General features: G+C 40.7%; 1 protein-coding gene across 2 annotated transcripts; it reads left to right on the top strand.

Moving 5' to 3' along the window:
• Window positions 1-49: 49 nt before the first annotated feature.
• On the top strand, window positions 50-19,534 carry PRR14L (proline rich 14 like). 2 transcript variants are annotated; one of them, XM_072351194.1, is made up of 9 exons: window positions 50-174; window positions 1,095-1,594; window positions 2,807-2,888; window positions 4,179-9,861; window positions 13,235-13,303; window positions 14,042-14,204; window positions 14,448-14,554; window positions 15,083-15,154; window positions 15,818-19,534. In XM_072351194.1, exons 2-9 carry the CDS (start codon window positions 1,133-1,135, stop codon window positions 16,122-16,124), a joined length of 6,945 nt encoding a protein of 2,314 aa, XP_072207295.1. In that variant the 5' UTR covers window positions 50-174; window positions 1,095-1,132; the 3' UTR covers window positions 16,125-19,534. The 2 variants fall into 2 exon arrangements, with proteins under 2 accessions (XP_072207295.1, XP_072207294.1); XM_072351193.1 differs by having other exon boundaries at window positions 74-215.
• Window positions 19,535-20,391: the final 857 nt, after the last annotated feature.

The raw sequence follows: 20,391 nt of genomic DNA, 5'->3' as shown, positions 1-20,391 counted from the left end.
CACCGCCAAGAAGCGCTTCCGCATCCGGGGCCCGGCCCCGCGTCACGTGGTGCCCGCCACCGAGCGGCGGAGGGGGCGGAGCCCCGGGGCGGCCGGCGGGGAAGAGCTGGAGGTGGGCCGGGTAACGGCCGAGCTGCGCGGCGGAGGGGCGGCTGTCCCGGATGAGGAAGCGATGTGAGCGGACTGCGGAGCGGCGAGGAGCGGGGCGGCCGCGGGTAACGGCGGCGGGATGGTGGCGGTTGTGCCATCGCCGGGTGCGGGTCTGCGGAGGCCGGAGCCGCGCGGGGAGGCGCTGGGCCGCGCGTCGAACAAAGCCGCGTTCGGAGCGCGCCGTGCGGCTGCCGCAGCTCCCGGAGCGCTGGGCCCGGTGCTTGGGGCCGGCCTGGGGCCGGCGGGCTGTCACGGCACGGCCCGCCATGGCACGGCCCGCCGCGGTGCGGGGCTGCGGGCGGAGGGTTGGAAGAGCTGCGGGGTGCGGCTGTGCGACGGCTGAAAGGTCCGGAAAATGACAGGAGGGAAAAGGACGCTCCGTTTAGTGCCGGGGTTTGATGCGAGTCCTTTGGTGTTCCCTGGGAGCTGGAAGTGTGGCTGAGCAGCGCTGGTCTCTGCGGGCACCCTGTTAACCAAGCGTTTCCCTGGGTGTCACGGAGCCGTGGTAGCGCTGGATCCGAGAGCACCTTACGGCCCCAACCCTGCCGTGTGCTGCTGCCCCCAGCTCAGACTGCCAGTAGCCTCGAGCACCTCCAGGTTTGGGGCACCCGCCGGGCTTCACCTCCCTCTGAGCGAATAATTTTCACGTCATATCCGACCTAAACCCCTCACTTTGCTTACAGCCATTCTCACTTGTCCTGCCACTATCTGATGGTGTAAAAAGTCACTCCTCCTGTTTATAAGTGCCTCTCAGGTACTGAAGGTGCTGTAGTGAAGTCTCCATGGAACTTCTCTTTTCCAGGCTAAGCAAGCTCCTGCAGCCTTTCTCCATAGGAGGAGTGCTCCAGCTCTCTGAGCATCCTTGAACCTCAAACAGAGAAACCTTCTTTTTGTTCCTGAGATTACCCCTATCTTCACTGATTTAATGTTGCTTTTATTTTTAGGGTAAACTGTGAAAGACAGTGGGCCTCCAGCTGCCCCCATGCTATCATCTGAGGTGGAATGTCTCCTTGACTCTTCTGCCTCTACTGGCACTGAGGACCTGCACGAGGGGCCACTGCTCAGCATCCCCGCCAGCTTTATGGCTGTGTCTGAGCCCAGTGCTGGATTAGATACAGAGCCTGATGTGTCCACACCTGAGCTGACACACACTAGTAAGCTGCCGTCTGAGCACCGCAGGACTTTGGAGGCAGAAGGCTTGGATGAGGGAGTAGCACATGTGGACGATGCGGTCAGAGAGGCTCATTGGGAGCCAGCAGAACTGCTTAACAAAGAATTACTGCATGGTGGAGATGGTGAAGAGGATGAAGAAAACAAACAGACTCATAGGAAACAAGACTGTTGTAGTGGTGAATACCAGCAAGAACATAAAGAGGCACAAGATGCTGAAGAGGACCACACTGAATGCTGTGCTCTAAAACCTGGGGAAAAATGGTTAAAACAAGTAAGTAAACTAGGAAAAAAATGTGTCTGTGTGATAGCTGGAATTTAAGGTTGCCACAACAAGGTGCAGGATTTTGTCTATGTGATTTTCTACTTCTTTGTGACTTCTGTCGTGTGTGTCATTACTGAGATTGTCACAGGGCCAGTGAAAAACTGAATATACTTGAGTGGACCAGTGGTGTTTTAAAAATCAATGCTTTTTAAATAGCAGTGGAGTGGTGGGAGGCAGGTGTGTAACAGGGTAAGGATCAAAACTGACTGGTGGCTAAAAAGGAGAAAGAAACAACGAGGAAGCTCTTAGGCCAATACCTGTGTTCTGTGGATACTGCGCACTTGATAAGTATCATCCCTAGTCAGAGTGATAACTGCTAAATAACAGCTATTTCAGTCTGATGATTGTCTTTTAGTGCTACAGGGGACTTCAGCCAAGCATTTCAGTTTTACTCTGAAGATTCTTCACTTTTGGAATTATCGTTTGTAATAAGGTTAGAGTTAGTGAAGAGTTAATGATGAGAGGGAGCCTTGTGAGCTCCCTTTCAAAATAAGGAGCTCACAAGGTCATGATTTTTCTTCCCTCTAGCAAAGATTGATGATAAAAAATGTTGTTTCTAGGCAAAGACTTGCTGAAAAATGTGCCACGTAATTTACCAACGACTGAAGAGTTGCAAAACTCTTGATTAAAAAGTCAAGAATTTTCTAGTTTTTGGTTTTGTTTTGTTTTGTTTTCCCTGAAGTAAACCTAGGTCACCTATTCTGGGTTTATGTGGTTTTGAACCAAGGGAAGGAATGGAAGAAGACAAGTTCTAGTAAATAACAGGAAAGCCATGCGTCTTACCAAAAGCATACAGTAATGGCTTTGGGATGTGAGGGAGGCTTGGAGACTGGATTATTCCTCTGATTCATATTTGAAATAATTTCCATTTAAACAATCTATGTTGTAGCTGCTTGCATGGGAATACTTTGCTGCCGCTAAATACAACAGCACTTTACAATGCTAAATATGTCTTCTGGATGCATCACTATTCAGTGCTGAGGTGCTGTTGATTGATAGGGCCAGAAAGGAATGACATGTGTTTATATGAATACCTCTAGAAGGGCTTACATGTTCTGAGGTTTGTCCTTGCCAGGAAGAACTAACCTAGATAGCAGGTACAGGTCCTGAAATGTTTCACAAAAGTGATTGCTATCCACTTCTATTTTTGTCATGTTTCAGGAGGATCCTCATCTAAACAAGCATGAGATAAATTCTTCAGCAACCTGTTGTGTTGAAATAGCAGGATTTCTGAAGAGCAAAGGTACATGTTTTTATTGTACGTGCGTGCCTGCTTTTCTCTTGGATTCCTTTTTGTTGATTTAAAATTGATCAGTAATTGTAAGATGGCTCATTTAATTGTTTTCTACAGTAGAAGTTATTATTCTGCATTGTTCAAATAACATGACAGTTTCATCCTTTGCTTTTTCACAATAGCCTGCATACTTTTCTACAGACTTTTGACATAAAAAGATGTGTTTGAGTTATTTTGCCAGAATACTTATTTACCTCAAAGCAGAAACTCTTGTTTGTAGCAGATGTTTTGCATTTCCTTGTTTACAGAGCTGGTTTACATTGCAGCGGGAATAACAAAGATGTAAAAATATGACTCATCCATTTTCTAATTTTTAGAAAATTAAAAATTCAGAATTCAAAGGAAGAATATAGCAACTCATCCTCAGTTTCATTATGCGCTGGAATTTTCTAGCTACAAATGATTTTGTCACTTGGCCTACAGCAAGTTTGTTGGCTTTTTTCCCCTCTCATGCCTTGTTGATTGAGGAAATCATAGAATTGTTTGAGTTGGAAGGGACCCCCAAAGGTCATCCTGTCCAAGTCCCCTCTCTTAATTTGCTGTAATATTACTTTTTAATAATATCATCTGGTCTTGATCCTTAGTTGGAAATATGAGAATGATGTTCAGAAATATGAGTGTGTATGTAAAGTTTTGAATGTAAGGGTATATAAGGGTATAGAGCAGCAACTCTCTCATTTTTGAACTTTGCCATTCTCTTCACGACTTTACAAAAATATTTATTAACAATCCAAATTGCTTGGACAGAGTGAGATATGGGTTGTCCTCCTGTCAGTTACTTGTGACAAAAATGCCTTCAAGGAAGAAGAAATGAAAATAGCAGCTCAGTGCCTAGCCATGTTTCTAGAAGACAAGATACTCGGCTATGTTGAGCTTTGATGTAACAAATAAATATTATGATGTTGGCCAAGACTTCAAATGTATTGAGTTACAGGTCCTGTATTGCTTCTAGTTTGTTATAAGAGGAATCTGAAAAGTACAGGATATCTGCTGCTCATGTGGAATGTACTTACTAAAAAGGACTGCATTTGTTACGTTAGGGTTGTGATGGAGTTGTTTGTTTGCTTTTTTAAATGGTTTGTCTTAGAATTGCTGGCTTCAATTCCCACTTCTTCAAAAGGTTTGATAACCAAGACAAATTATACACACAGTGTGTATACCACCAAGAGAAACCATGGTAAGCTAAATGCCTTACAAATGTATTGTATGGTACTGATTTGCTTTATTTTTCTCACGCAGGAGAAAACCAAGCAAATATTCAGGTGACAGCTGAAACTCTCCCAAAGCTTACTGAAGAGGCACAAGGTATGAAGGCTGATGGGACTAGAATATTAAGTAAAGCAGGATACCAGAATGGCAGTGTGAGTAAAGGTCTTCCACCTGAGAGTGATGAATGCCCAGATATAGACACAGTCATGGCTGGAGCTGGGGTTTCAGAAACCACCAGGCTAGATTTCAGAGAGCCTTTAAAAGTTATGGACGTTGAATCAACAACAGAACACTCACAAGAAATAAGTGAATATAATGGGTTGAAAGCCCATGCTGACATGTCATTGAGAACAGGGGGCAATGTTGTACCTATTTTGGAGACTACAGAAGAAAAGTTACTTAAACAAAATCTTGTTAATGTGTTCAATACATCACTTGATAATTGCCATACTTATCAGCAGGAAGATGGAAACAATATTTGTGACTTCTGTACCGTTCTTTCACCTAGACATAATGAACCTGTTAGGTTATCATCAGTAGGAAGCTGTAGAATGCTCTCCATAAAAGGTTCTGAAGCTATGTGTTCAGTTCTGGAAAGTGTCTGTTATTTGGACTTGAGAAACATGTCGCTAGACAACAACAGTACTGCAATCCATGGAATCATCAATGAAACCTCAAAAAAGCATCTTCCTGCAAGCATAACTAGTAAGACTAATTATGATCACAGAACTGGATTTGTAAAGAACTGCACTTCTAAATTTATGCCAGTAGAGCATCTCTCAGTTTTAAGTAAAGAAGAATTTTCTAGTGATAAAACTGGTGATGGGGAAACAAATGGTAGTACAGGTAAATCATACAGCTCTGAATTTGAAGAGGCTGCTGAAATCCAGAAAGAGATTGCTGTGGGAGGTAACACTGAAGCTCGAGAGAGTGCTGATTTTGAGCACTGTCATCCTTCGGTTTTCAGTTCTGTTGCTTCATCTTCTGAGGAGTTCTCAAAAGAAAAATTAAAAACAATCCCATCGGAAGCTAATAAATGGAAAAAGGACCAGTTACAATTTGCTGTTAGTGATCTGTGCAAGGATGATTTAAAAGAAAGTATCCTGTTGAAGGAGATAAACAGCATTGCTTCCCATGAAATTGTGCAGACGGATGTAGGCATTTATGAAGCCTACAGTACAGTTTCTTTTCCCAGTAGGCATGACTGTCAGAATCTGTCTGTCGAGCAAGATAATGAATCACCTGAGGTACAACTGTTTGAACAGAAATCTCAGAGTAATACAATGTTAGAGTTTTCTGGCAAAGAAACTAATTTGATTTATACACTAAATGTACTTCTACCTCCTGTTGCACAAGAATCAGGAGAGTCTCACTGTGATGAGAATCTGTTTTGTACTGCTAATGAAACTGCAAGCAAGGACAAGGCTCAGGATAATCCATCTGGAAAAGAATCATTTGGTTCTTCTGGAACAACAGAGGAACAAGTTGCTGAATCTGTGCTGCATAAATACGAATTTAAGTCCTCAATAAATCCCAAGACTTCTGATGAATCCAGGGTGACATGCAGCATTTCCCAAAAGAACAGGAAGTCTTCAGAAGGGAAAGTAGAGAGTGTAGATGCTGGTTTAGAAAATAAACATAGCAACACATGGAATTCTAGTAAACAGACTTTAAAAGGCCAGCGTACAGCTACCACTACTTCCAGTATCTTATCAAATAGTACACCTGTAGATGATGTTGTCCTGAACAGTAATTTTTTTAAGGCTGATATCGAAATGAAGATTGATGAAAATGACAGTTTGGAAGAAATTTCAGGTGGACATAGTAGTAAAAAGACAATCACTCTTTCGGAAGAACATTGCCCTTTATCATGTAGATCTCCCTGTCAAGATGACTGGGGCAACAGTTGTGTAGCTCTGCATGGGATAAATGATATTTCCACAGAAAAAAGTATGTTTTGCCTAACTTATGATAAGGAGGAGTCTACTGCTACCTTAGTAGGAGATGAGATCTCAAATAAGAATATGGAATCTGAAAATATGAAACAGTTTAATCTTTGTAAATTAACAGATTGCTGTGAAATTATTTGTGGCAAAGATGATGCCAAAGACCAATTTCACATGTGTGCTGTCCATACAGACGAACTCAATAAAATAAGAACTGTGAGTTCTCCAAAAGTTCCTGATGGCAATTGGAGAAGTGAGACTGGTGAACAGCTATTAGTCAGAAATTTGAACCAAAAAAATTGTGTTCATAATTTTGAATTTTGCAACTCTCCGTTATTCCTGAAGATGAGAGAACTAGGTGCATCTGGGAAGAAAGGCTTGTCATCACTCAGAGCTAGTTCTTCTGACTACAGCTTTTCTATCTGTAATGCATGTCCATCACTCAACAATATGAATATGCAAACAAGACATGCTATCCAAACAGAAATGACCTTATCTCCAATGGAAAATCAGTTTCTTGCACACCAGAGTTCCTGCCTGGTTCCTGGCAGAAATCAACATATAGAAAGCTTAAACAAAGAGCCCAATACTGGTTTACAGTATATTGCTACTTCTGCAGAGGAAGCTAAACTGTCAATCGGCTCTAGCCAAAATGAAGAGGTACTGTTAAAAAAAGGCGATGACCTGACTATCTTAGTTCATAAATGTGTAAGAGGAGATGGTTTGCAAAGAACTGTTAAAGAGAATGCAGTGGATTTTGAGTCTTCGTGTGGTTTAAGAAACTCAGACTATTCAGGATGCACGGGTTTTGTCAGTGATGTAATTGAAAAGAAGATGACAAAACTAAAAGAGAAAGAGAACAGCTGTGGAAGAGAAGATAAAGAAACTGATGAAGAAAGCCTTTCTGATAGCAAATCACAATATTCAGAGCATGCTTTATCCATCAGATGTATGAAAGACAAAGCAGATACAGTATTTTCAAGAAATACAAGACAGCAAACCTTGGCAAGGATGAAGTGGTTAACTGGGGACCAAGCAAATGCAGTTAATGTCTCATTTTTGCCCTTCTCATCAATTCATGGGAGTCTGCTTTATAAGCCAGAAAAAATGGGTGCACTTTCAAAAATGGAAAACAAAAGTCTGGGAATAAAATCTGTCTTAAATAAGTCTTGCTCACAGTTAATGTTGGAGCTTGGTAGAGAAACAGATGCTACCAAGGACATGGATCCATCCTGTTTTGTGAAGGTTAACATCCAGGATTCTTCTAATGAGACTCATGGGAATTCAGAAACATCATCAGCTCTGCTCGTAGCTAACTCTTTGCCTCCAAAAGAGAAGTTATTTGTGTCATCTGAGAATACAGACATAGGTAATAGCAATTTATCTTCAGATGAAATTTGTTGCAAAGGTCCTTCAGTGGCAAAACCTCTTTCTGTGACAACGTACATTAAGAGAGAAGCTAGCAATATTGAAATACCATCTTCAGAGGAAGAAAAGGCAACTAGCTCTCTGAATGGTGCAAAAAGTCCGAGTGTTTGTGAATGCAACAAAGGAAGGCAGAGAGATGAGAGGCATGGTGTGCTAACTGCAGAAGTCATGGATGTTACCTTACCAGAAAGTGCTGATTGTGGAGAGAAGTTGAAGTATGCACATGTAGAAGAGAAGATGGAAAGAGAAGTGTCTCATAAAAAAAAGTTGCCCATACATTCCTTACTTGATGGAGAAAATTGCTTATGGGCCTCGTTAGCAGGTTCAGAAGAGTCTAGTAGCAAAACAGTTACTGTCAGTACTGAGAACTATGAAAAAGGTTTTGAAGAAATCCCAAGACCTGACCTAAGTAGTCTTTCAAAGGAAAGAAACACTTCAAAGCCTATAAGCTTCACTGATACCAGTTTACTTTCAGAAGCTGTGCAAGACTGTCAAACTGCAGATGCATTTGACACTGAAACTTCACCAGAATTCAAATACAATGAAATGAACATGCTATCAAACAGTTGCAAAGAATCATTACCAAACTGTGTAGTTCAGTGTGAAGTATGTGTGCCTTACAAATTGAATGCACAGAGCAAAGATAATGCAAAGGAAATTAGAGGATATCAAGACACTATACCAGCTCATTCAATTTCCATGGGAAATGAGACTTCAGATTCTGTGAGCCATGATAAAGTAGAGAAATGTCAGGCACGTAAACGAAAGAAAAGGTTTGAGAAGGTGAAAGGACACGGATCAGACAAGGCAAAACAAGAAAAAAAGGCAGCATACAAAGCAAAAGCAAAAGCTGCAGGGCATCCAAGCATATTGTACAGTTCTGAACTTTTATGCAGTCCTTCAAAGGAGTTGGTTATGTCAAGAAATACAAAGTTTGAAAGCCATCTGAAGGATGTTTTTGCTGTTAGAACCAGTGAAAATAAACTGTGTAGCACTTTACAAGAAATCAAAAGGCCAAAGATAACCGCTCATGCTATTAGTTCATGTTTTTTAAAGACTCAGGATTCAGAAGTGGAAAATGTAAACCCGAAGTCAGGTTATAATGGAATTCTTGGTGCCTTTGGAACTAGAAATAAACTAAGAGGACCTCTCCCATTAAAAATACAGCCTGGAAGAGCATGCAAAAAAGTTCCCACGTCATATCAACCAGAAACTGTCAGAAAAATAAGAAAACCTAAAAGCTCAGCTCTTTTGGAGCCTCCCTCAGCAATGTCCCCTAAGCAGGAAAACACAGTCCTCAAATCTTTGTGCTTTGCCTATGAATCACCAACAGTGAAAAAGGAAATAGCCATGAGACTTGTCCATATGCCAAGGCAGAAGGCCAAGAGGTGCGTATTGCTGAGCAGCTTGAAATTCAGAAAGTGTACCAAAGAACCAGCATTACTGAGCAAGCTGTCTGCAATAGCCAGCAAATTATTGGTACCTGCCACAAGCACCCGTAGCTTGGAATCTCTGCCATATTCTTCTGAAATTCTTCCAGTGGCTGCAAGGTACAGTGAACGCAGATCTAAAAATCTATTGGAAGCTTTCTCTTGTATTAACAGAAACTTACACTCACGCTGGGCTGACAGTTGGTGTACCAAGATGTTCAGCTTTCAGTCTTTGGCACTTTATTCAGTAGGATCTACCAAAATACCTTCTTTAGACTCGAGCAACAATTCTCCATCTTCTTTCTTGGGTACCCCAGCGTTACCAATTTCTTTTCGCATAGAATTGGACTCCAGTCCTGTGACAGACCTCGCACGGACCACATCTCAGCATTCTGTACATCACAGATTGGTTTTGGAAGAAATGCCTGCACCACCTTCAAAGTGGACTTTCCTCCTTTCTCAGAGCTGTTCAGAGGCAACAGCAATCAAGGAAGATTCCAATCAAGATCATGAGCTGCATTCCCGTCACTCTGTGACAACCTCAGGGGTTGTTATGCTTCATCCTGACCACAGGAGAAATGCCATAGCTAAAAGAACAGGAAGTTGCTCTATGCTTGGCTTTCACACAGTGTTAGCACTTTCTTCACCTGCATGTTACAGGATTTGGACAAGAAGAAGAAACTTAACCAGTCATATTTCTACCATCCAGAGACTATTTATATCCCAGTTTACCCAGGGTTTGAAAGGGTCATCTAATGTATCAGATGACCTGGTCTCTTCCCTGCCGTACTCCTTGGGCAGGGCACTATCCATATGGAGTCAGCATGGTCCTTCTGCCTGTCCCTCCGAAATCACTCCTCTTCATTCCAGTCACTGCAAGTGGCAGCCAAGTGTGGGCGTCGAGAACAGGTAAAACTCATCAACTTATTTCTGAGAATAAATATGTGTAGGGTATGTTCTTGCTTCTTTTTGGGGAAGTGGGGGTGATAGAAGCTTGTGTTGCAGGATCAGTTTCTCCCATTCCAAATCTACATGTTCTGCTCCAAAAATGGCATATTGTGGAAGGTTCTTACCTACAGACCAGTCTGTTAGCTGAATTTAAATATATTTGCCTTCGCTTCTTTAACAGTGTCCTCTTTTGGCAGAATGGCTAACTCTATTTTCTTCTCCCATGCAAAATAAACACACCATGCATCAGAATATATAATGCAGAAAGGTGAGCTACTTCATTAGGTCTTTTCAGAGTGACTGCAAAACAACTGGATTTCTGAGGTAGGAGAGTTTTCTTCAGGTCTGACCCACAAGTTTCACTTGAACCACTGTAAAAATGTTCAGTATCAGATTAGGAAGAAACCTAATTGGGGCAGGGAGGGAATTCAGTTAAATCTTTGATTGTATTCCATGACTGTTCTGTGCAATTGAAACGTCTTTACGTCTTTTGATTGTGTGTGCCAGATGTATTGAATCGTTGGCACATGCAACCCTAGCACCATTTCAGGCTGCTGAGGAATTTTGGTGTGTCTGTCCTCAGTGTGAGTGGGAAGAGCGCTGATGTCTACTTTGCCTATTTCACTTAATTTTCCTACCTGCATTTGAAATCTTTTTGTTGAGAAACAGAATACAAGAAGAGGTTCCTAGTGCTGGTATGAGATTTTTTGCATGCTTGTAAGGTGGAACAATACAAAGATGGTAACAAATATTCAAAAGGTTATTTATAAGGAAAGACTCACCGATATGGATGCCTTCACTGGGAAGCACTGAGACAATCTCCACCAGGGAGCAATCTCCAAGAGATGCTGCCTTAGTGCTGGTCAGCCCTTAAATGAGGTCCAGAGGAGGTGGAGTCAAGCTCCCCTCCTTCCAGGAGCACACCTGAATTACCCTCACCTGTGCTCCCACAGCTGACCCAACACTTGCCTCAGCCGATTAATCAGAGGTTCAGGCTGTGATTACCAATTTCCCATACACATGCTCTTTTGCAAACTTTTCACCCGTTATGTCTCAGATATTGCTACCTGAGACACAGGACAGTTTACTCTCTGATCTTGCAGTCTTGAGATTCCTGGACAGACACTAGGTCCATAAATCCATTTCATTAACTCTTATGTTTAATGTGGCAGTCTGTAGAGACCTGTGGAATTCGACTTATATATAATTAATGCCGTATTTTACTTCGCATAAGTGGAGAAAATACTTGTAAGTATTTGTATACTTGCTAGTATAAATTCTCACGTCTACTAGAAAGATTTGAGTAGAATATGAAATAACTGCTCCATTTTGTGAGTTCTCTGCGCTAAAAGATAGAATTTGAATAATGATACAGAGACAACTTTGCAGCATATTCCTTGAGGTCTGTTTTCTTTTTTGCCCCTCATGAGGCAATATTTCAGGCTGAATTTTCTAGTGTATAAGTTAGTATCTAGGAAGTAATCACACCAGTAAACACCAAAGTTTGAGCACTTGGTAAAACCTTTTTAAAGCTTCTTGCTCTGCATGAGATGAATTATTTTGGATTGTTGAGGCATTTTATCCTTGGACTTTGAGATCTGAGCTGACTTCATCTCATGTTTTTTTCTATAGTTATGTCTGCAGACTCTAAGGCAGTTTGTTACAGCACATCCAGTTAACTAAAATGTCGGAGGATTTAACTCTTTGTTATAAAGGATAAAACGAGAACCAGCTGTTTTGCTATGAATTACTTTTTCCTAAAGAAGAGATGACAAATCAAATCTTACCACACTCTATATGAAAAATGCCCAAAATTTAAGTAGCATAAAGCTCAGTTTGTTTTTTCTTGTTAGATATTTGAAAGGAATTGATGTATCTGTCTGGGGTGCACTTAATGCTTCTGGCCCACTTGGGTTTTCTTTAATGTTAAGTTATTGTAGTGCATTTAAGACAGTAATGACATGTAGAGAGTGAATTCTACTTCTAAAGTAATTGCAGAGGAAGTAAATCCCTCCCCACTGTAAGGGCAGAGCAAGTCCAAGAATGCCTCATGAGACTGAATGAGTACAAGTCTATGGGGCCAGATGGCGTGCATCCCAGGGTTCTGAAGGAGCTGGTTGAGGTGGTTGCCGAGCCGCTCTTCATCATATTTGAGAAGTCGTGGCTGTCAGGTGAGGTCCCAGATGACTGGAGGAAGGGTCATGTCATTCCCATATACAAGAAGGGGAGCAGGGAGGACCTGGGGAACTGCAGGCTGGTGAGTCTCACCTCTGTGCCTGAGAAGATCATGGAACAGATCCTCCTGGATGGCATGCTTGATCACATGAGGAATGAGCGTGTGATCCGTGACAGCCAGCACGGCTTCACCAGGGGAAGGTCATGCTTAACCAATCTTGTGGCCTTCTTTGATGGCATGACGGCATTGGTTCACAAAGGAAAGGCAACCAATGTCATTTATCTGGACTTGAATAAGGCCTTTGACATGGTCCCCTACCACATCCTTATCTCCAAATACATATTAACAGTGGCAAAAGGATAATTCAGTAAATCTCTTAAATTTGTGTTTACTCAAAATCTATATGATTGCATAGAAATAAATGTAGAAAATACATATATTATATGTAAGAAGTTCTGGCATATAAATGCAGAAATACAAGTGAATTTGGTGCAGCATAAAAGCATTTTCAGCACATCTGATTATTTTTTATTCTGTAGCATTCCAGTCTGGCTATAATTTCGTTATGTCAGTACATTCAGTACATTTGGCTGCTAGTTTGGAAGAGCAGCAAGTACAAGATTTGCTGTTTGAGGTATGGAAGGGCCTGTGGTTATTCTGATTAAGTATATCCAGTAAGATTGTGGAGGTTAGAGATAGTAGAGAGACAATTTAATGAAAACCTGTATTTGCACCTTCTGCTATTTCCTCCATGTCTTTTTTTATTTGGTAGAAAAATTATCCATGACTTTTGTTTCATTTTAAAAGTTGTTTGTTTTTTAATATGGATTCTATACTTAAGTAACATTAGTTCCAAGCATTGGCTCAAAAACTGTAGTTATTTGTCTCCTCTCTGTACTTTCATATTCTTTTAATACCACTAAATTGGGAATAGAACTATTTCCATATCAAGCTGTCAGTGAAATTTAGTTATGAGTGGGCCAAATGACAGATGTGGTTTGCCCTTGTATGATTCTACTACTTCTTACCCTTGCCATTCCCAACATTGTCATTTTTTGTCTTACAGTCCATATAATATTAAGACTTTTCCCTCACCTTTTTTATAATGAAGGTCTAACTTCTCTCTCTTTATTTTTATTTTTTTTTCTGTTGAACCAGCAATGCCGTATTACCACACTTACCTGTACAGGATATGGAAGCACTACAGACTGCAGGTCATGAGATATGGTGAGTATCTAGAACTTTGATATTTATTCAGAGTAGCTGGATCATAAGCTTTCTTAGGAAGGGACATTAATATTGTTTTGTGTTTCAGTTTTTGACAGTTCAGTAATAGCTTTCTGATTAAAGTTCTAGAGAAACACACTGATTGGATGTTGTGGGGGAACGTACAGAGCATTCACACAAACACCAAGGAAGATTGCTGCACAGAACAGTGCTGTAACTTTCAAGCATCTTACTATGAAATATGTATGTGAAACCGCAGAACTTAGTTTCTTACTTGGATAAATATGTTCTTTTTGCTTGAGGAAGTGGAAATAAGGTGCTGGTACTTTCTTCTGCTCTTTTTCAATGTTGGAATGGCAGATGGAAAAACTCTTAAATTTATCTGTGGGAAAAAAAAAAAGTACTAAATTAACAACTGCAACAGATTTGCTGAAGAGCAGGAAAATTAATCGTTTTCTATCAGTAACTACTAAATAGAACTATAAACTATATGGAAAGGAAAATAATGGTAAAATCAGATATCCAGCATACTAGCGATTTAGTTTATTTCCGTGTCAATGTGAGCTGCAGCAGTTTTTGGCTGTAAGCAGATAGTGGAGAAAGTGTTCACTTAGGCAATTTCTATGAACCACACTGTTTTATGTGCCCATATTGCAATTTAGGGACAAGAACATGGAATGCAGTTGCAGCATAAATTGGGTCTTGATCTACTTCTGTCCTCTTCTTCCTCTTTTACAGTCTGGAACCTCCATTCCCTCTTCCACTACCAAAGTCTTGCTTGCTTTCGGAAGCATTGCCCCCTGTGCTTCCAGAACCTGAACTTCAGGTCCGTGCCCCTGATGAAGCAGATACTTCCTCTCCAGACTGTTTTAGATCCCAAGATGACATAGAACTGAAAAAAGTGAGTTCCTTAGAGATGTTAGGTATCTCACCTACCTGCTGATGAATGTTGCCTATTAAATGTTACAAGACGAGGCTTCTAGTCCTAGTCAGTGCTCTTTCTCTTTTTTTTTTTTCTTTTTTTTTTTTTTTTCAAGCAGAAATAGAGTGGAAAACCCAAAGATGAGTAGAGAATTTGGGTAACTGACATGGTCATTAATGACTTCATCTTTTTTTTTTCCTTTTTTTCCCCCCCCCCCCCAAGACTGAGCCAGAAAAGAGGCCAAAGAAAGTCTCACAGATCCGAATCAGGAAAACTGTTCCTAGACTAGATCATAACCTTACTCCAATGGGACTACCCAAACCAAAAAGGTGAGCCATATCATTTAAATGGACTCGTTACTAACTGGTTATTTTGTTTAGTGTATAGGAGTGCTAGCCTTGACAGAGGACTTCGTTTCTTCACATACTGGTTTGATAATTAAGTGTGAATAATTAAGTTATAAAATCAGTCTCAAGAGATGAAATGTTACAATCTACTAAACTGCTTTCTTAGCTTCCACAATAAAATAAAATAAAATAGTGACCTGTGAATGGCTTTCCCTTTCTTTTGGGAGTCAACATCACTGTATGCTAGATGCATTGTATGCTGGTATGTGCAGGCAGGACGAGTTTTGACACAGATTTCTTAAAAAACACCACCTGAAATAAGGTACTTCAGACCCTCATTTACTCATTCTTCTCTATCCCCAGTTATTTTAATTCGGTGTTTTGAGCTCAGATAATTAGTTAGCATTCAAGCATGGGAGACAAACAGTACTTGATTCTAGTAAATCTAGTGTGGTGTTAAAAGGTGCTTTTGAAGTTTTTTGTTCTCAATTTTATTCATTCCTTTTTCAGGCTTAAGAAGAAAGAATTTAGTCTAGAAGAAATTTACACAAACAAGAACTACAAGTCCCCTCCTCCAGCCAGGTTTGTTCTGCTTCCTAATGAAAACACTACTTAGATAAATATACAGTACTTAGGCAGAGAGAAGGGGCAGATTGAAGGGCTTTGAAATCTAAGAGGGAGTTAGATTTGAAAAATTGCTCTAGTTCAAAGCAATATGGAAAGATAATGCTAAATCAGCATCTTACAGAACTGGTATGGAAAACAGTGAGAAGGAACATGAACTGAACTAAGAACTTGTTGCTATCCAAGTATAGGTGTATTTTTTTATTTATGCGTTCAATCCAGTCTCCATCCACATTATTTACTCTTTCAAAATCTGAGAGCAATTGAATGTTCTTTAAAATCCCGAGAATAACTGCCTCTTATTAAGTTTATCATGGCTGTCAAGACAGGTACTTCCTTCTGTAAAATCAAATTTCTCTGTAGTTGTGCTTTTGAACTGAAATACAAAGGGATTCAAACCATGTGTGTATGCATCAATAACATGATTTAGCTAGCAGTATGAATGTGCAGCTGCTGGAGGTGCAAACTGTAGATAAACATACATGAGAAGGAATATCAATGGGCTGTAAGAATATAAAAAGTGGGAACATGTACTTGGTTTAGGAAATGCATTGGTCTCCCTGTCTTTGTAAGGAGTGAACTTCTTGAGCATTCATCAGCTCTATCTTCTACTTCTATCAGGAGCTTGGAAACAATCTTTGAAGAGCCCAAGGAAAAAAATGGACACTTGATTTCTGTCAGCCAACAGAAGAGAAAGCGGATTCTGGAGTTCCAGGACTTCACTGTTCCTCGGAAGAGAAAGGCACGAGGCAAAACCAAAGCAGTGGGAAATTTCACTCGAGCAAAAAAAACTGCACCACAAAGTGCAGAGTTGGATGCCCTTCTGAGTCAGAAGCTGATGGACCTTGAAGAATTTTTTGCAAAGGAGGATGAGCAGGAGTTTTCTTCTAGCACTGGAGGGAGCCATGAGCTGAAAATGGTCCAGTGAGCTACTTTAGTATGTATTTTAATCCCATTGGGAGAAATCTACTGATTTCTTCATACCTTGCTCTACCACTCTCTTGTGATATCTGATGATCTAGTGTTGGCTGTGACCCTCTAAGGTGCTATTGAATTGGGATTTTTTGTTTTGTTCTTTTGTTTGTTTTTTTGTTTTTTGCTACTGGAGGGATTCTTAGGGTCACGTGTGACTTAGCATTCCTTCCAACCTCTGGAAGTTATGGCTAACACTTAGTTGTGTTTCAAGACTTTTTGAGGGTAGAGTGGGAGGAAGTAGCACAACTTCCATAATGCTGGGACTCTGTACTCCAAAATCTTTGCACATTGAATCTGCTGTTACTACTGTAATGGCTTTTGGAACAATATGACAACAGAGTATGTGGTGTTTGGCAAAGCTAAATTTTAGCCAATACATTCTTGATAATACCACTATATTTTTAATAATTAAAAATAGCATTCCTGTCTTACTTCTGATGATTTCTTCTTTCTGGTTATTTAGAACGTTCCTTATGAATTTCTGTGCCCTTCCTGGCTTTGGGCAGCAGAAGCTCCACATAACTAGACTTTAATGAACTTGCACTTTGTGTATCCTTGTTTATTTGCAGCATGAGGCCCCTTTTAACACAACTGACATTACAAAACAAAAAAGAATTAATACTTTCAGAAAAGATGATGCCCGCTGCTATTTTTTTTCCTAAATAATGAGCTTTTACCCAATTGGCTGATGCTTTTTACCTTCTCCAGAAGCAAATCTCATGAGTACGTTAAGCTACAGGGTATGCAAGTAGAGCTTTTTATTAGCTGATGTGAGCTGCTGCACACAAGCACCAGCAAACCCTTTGAGACTCATTTTGAAGCAGTTTTCATTTCAGGAAGTATAATCAACTTGATTTTTAACACCTATTTTAGGTTTGCAGTTCAGTTAGCTCCCAGTTAGATATTCTATGTACATCACTGTTGTATGTGATAGCCGGTGTTGTACAAAGAGCCTCCTAGCATGTGAAAAACATTTTGTTTTCATTAAGTGCGGCCATTTGTCATTAGATGGTGCAGCACTGGGCGATTTCTCAGCCATAAGTTTTAAGTGAAGAGCGCTCACTTCTGGGATAAGTTCAGTTAAAGTTACTTGAAGAGTAATTCATTAGGAATGCTGGCTGCAGTGCAGGTAATTTCTGTCCTCTAGTGCCTACAGAAGTTATTGATGTGAAGCTGTCTTTGCTGGGATGCTCAACTTCAACTAGTTTATTCTTTCATTTGTCACTTAAAACTTGCACTTTCTTAGTTACCTACCCATGTAATAAAGTTTATATACACATTCAGAATAAGCAAGTACCTAGTGGGCAGGTATTTTGATAAAGTCCCAATAAATGAAGAACTGAAAATACAAATCTTCTGCTGCTCAGCCATTTCTGCTACTGGCCTAACAGAAAAGGCAGAATTAACAAGCAATCTGTTGAATTCCATAGTCTGCAAAATGGAGAAATGGAAGAATATTACATTCTCTGTGTCTGAATCTTGAAATAAATGTATTCTGGGTTTGTGTTGCTCTCAGCTGGGATTAATGACAGCTTACATTCTTGTTTTGGTGGCTGATCAATCAAGGAGATTCAGGAAGAGAGTGAGGTGCAGACTTAGAGTAATGGTAATTTTTATTTTGAGGATAAAATAACAGGGTAGGTAAACTTCAAACATATTGACCTGCTATTTCAATGGCAAGGTCTGGTTAACCTAATTGAGCTACTGGGAATCATTGTAATTGATCTTATTTTTATAGAAATCCCTTTAAAAAATAAATAAATAAAAGTCAACTGCCTTTCAAAAGATATTTGAAACTTTCTCTGTGTTGGCTTATTACCCAAATATTGACTGGATGGAAGCTGTTGCAAGAGTCATATATATACACATATAGATAGATCTATTTTTATGGTTTTATGCTGTAGAATGGGATTGTGACACAGTGTTAATTGACCTTCTGTTAAAAGGGGAGGCTTTTACTGCTGTGACAGAATTGAGCTGTAACCTCACTGAGGCTTTTAAGGAAACAGTATGGGTGGGAGGGAGGGGGTTGGGTCCAAGCAGAGTTCAGGCTTCTGATGTGCTTCAAAATATAGAACGTTTTGTGTTGGATTTTTTTTAATGTTTGTTTGCCTTTTTTATTTCCCTCATGTGCTTCCTTGCTCTGTCTTGTTTCTAATGAATTGCTTTAATTAATTGCTTTGAAATAACACTTCTTAACTTTTTAGTAGTTACAGCAGAGGGGGCTTAAGAAAGAAAACACTTGATCCCCTTTTATTTACAACAATTGGAGAAGTAAGAAAACGATGTAGCAGTTGCTTAGGTTGTCCCAGACCTTAGGGTCTGCGGGTTACTCTGATTTGGTTTAATATTTGTGTGATAGAGTTGTGAGCTAATTGAGACAAAGCATCTTTTTCTTCCTCCCCACATCTCCTCAGAAACAGATGTCAGTCACGTGTGTGCACTTTTTTCCCCTCTCCCACCTCTGTCCCCATTTACAACACTCACGGAACAACCTCATGCCCTGTGGCTGTTGTTTGTACACTGGGAGTGACGATGGTGCAAAGGCAGGTAACGGCCGCACTCAGCTGCTTCTGTCTGGGATTATTGAAGGAAAAAAGTACACAGACTGTGTTTGGGAGTCATAAACACTTCCCTAGCGGAAGAACATGTACTATGTCTTTCATAGAGAGAGACTACTCCAGTAATGTCTTTTTTTCTTTGAACACCATGGAAAGCCCATTGTACGTATTGCTCACAGAATGATGTCCAGAGCAAACGTCTGGAGAAGAAATGCAAAGCTTTTGGCACGTACCATCACACAGCAGTAGGTTTTCAGAGACAGGCAGCTTTTATTTTTTACTAAACGTGCTGATTATGAGGGTTAGATTAGTATTTTTTTTCTTAAAAACATCAAATCTTATTTTCATCATGCTACAAATGGAGCAGCTGAGACTAATTAATGTACGCCTGGCCTCGTAGCTGCAAACATTTGAGTTCTTATGCTTGCTGGATATGATCTTCTGCAAGCAGTTCTCATTTATTATATTTCATATGGGTCGGGCCTTTGGCATATTATGTTCCAGGTGCTCTTCTAGGATATGGATGCTAACTGTGGATATGTCAGTACGATGCTATCATGTCAAATAGCTCATAGAGAGAATTCGTATGCCTGTGCCATTAGCCTCCATCAAGCTCTTGGCATTTTATCTGTTCAATTTTGTGTGAATTTCGAATGTTACTGTTTCTTTTGTGTGTGTCTTTAATTTATGGAAATAAATTTTTCTGAGAACCTTTCTGTTCTTTTTGTTGTTTTAAGCCTTTTTCAGGTTTGTATTGTTAAATATGTACATCTGTCCTACAGACATGGGAAGCCTTTGGGCTCTGCAGGGTTCTGTGTTTGTGGAGAAAATGCCTTCTATTAAGAATGAAAAGCAGTATTTTGGGGAGAAAATGTCTTTTTGATGAGATAAAGAGTGATATGTAAGAGAGAACATTGTATTTCTGGGATAAGTAGTGATATTCGGGGGGAAATGACTAAATTTTGACATAAAATGATATTAAGAAATTGTCGTATTATGGAGACAAAATGGATGTTTTGGGGTGAAAGTGTTGTATTGTGCTAAAAAGCGGCATGTTGTTGATAAAATGTCTTCTTTTGGGGATTTAATCAGGGGCACCAGTGGAGACTTAATGGGGAGCAATGGGGGCGGGAGGGTTCCATCGTAGGGAAGGAGCATGGATGTATGAATTGGGCTGTGTACTAATTGGGGCCATGTTAATTGGGCACAGTATGGGTACCGCCAATACAGGAGGCCCTACATCTCATCCCTAAACCTGTCCCCAGACCCCAAACCTTACATCTAGACCCCACACTCTGAGCCTCACAACAGGAACTCGGGCACCACATCACAAATGTTCGCCCCACATCCAGGTCCTGAACCCCAAATCCATCCCCAGGTTCAGATCCAGCTTTCAGGAGAGATGTAGGCTGGGGGGGACAGGTTTTGCTTGGGGCCCGACACAAGGGGAGCGGCTGTGGGGCACAGGTGAGCAATATGCTTCACAGGGGTTGGATTTTGGAGCAGGATGCGAAGTTTGAGTCACATCCCATCCGAGTGTGAGGACATACCGAGCGCCAGAACAACAGCGGACCTTCATTTTAAGCAGGTTCCCTCCTCCCCGTCACAGCTCCACAGCTCTCCACACACCTCTCCACAGCTCCGCACAGCTCCACAGCT

Source organism: Excalfactoria chinensis, chromosome 16, assembly GCF_039878825.1.
Source record: "Excalfactoria chinensis isolate bCotChi1 chromosome 16, bCotChi1.hap2, whole genome shotgun sequence".
NCBI classification, from domain to species: domain Eukaryota; kingdom Metazoa; phylum Chordata; class Aves; order Galliformes; family Phasianidae; genus Excalfactoria; species Excalfactoria chinensis.
The sequence above is the reverse complement of the archived record's forward strand: the minus strand, read 5'-3'. Positions and strand labels throughout refer to the sequence as shown.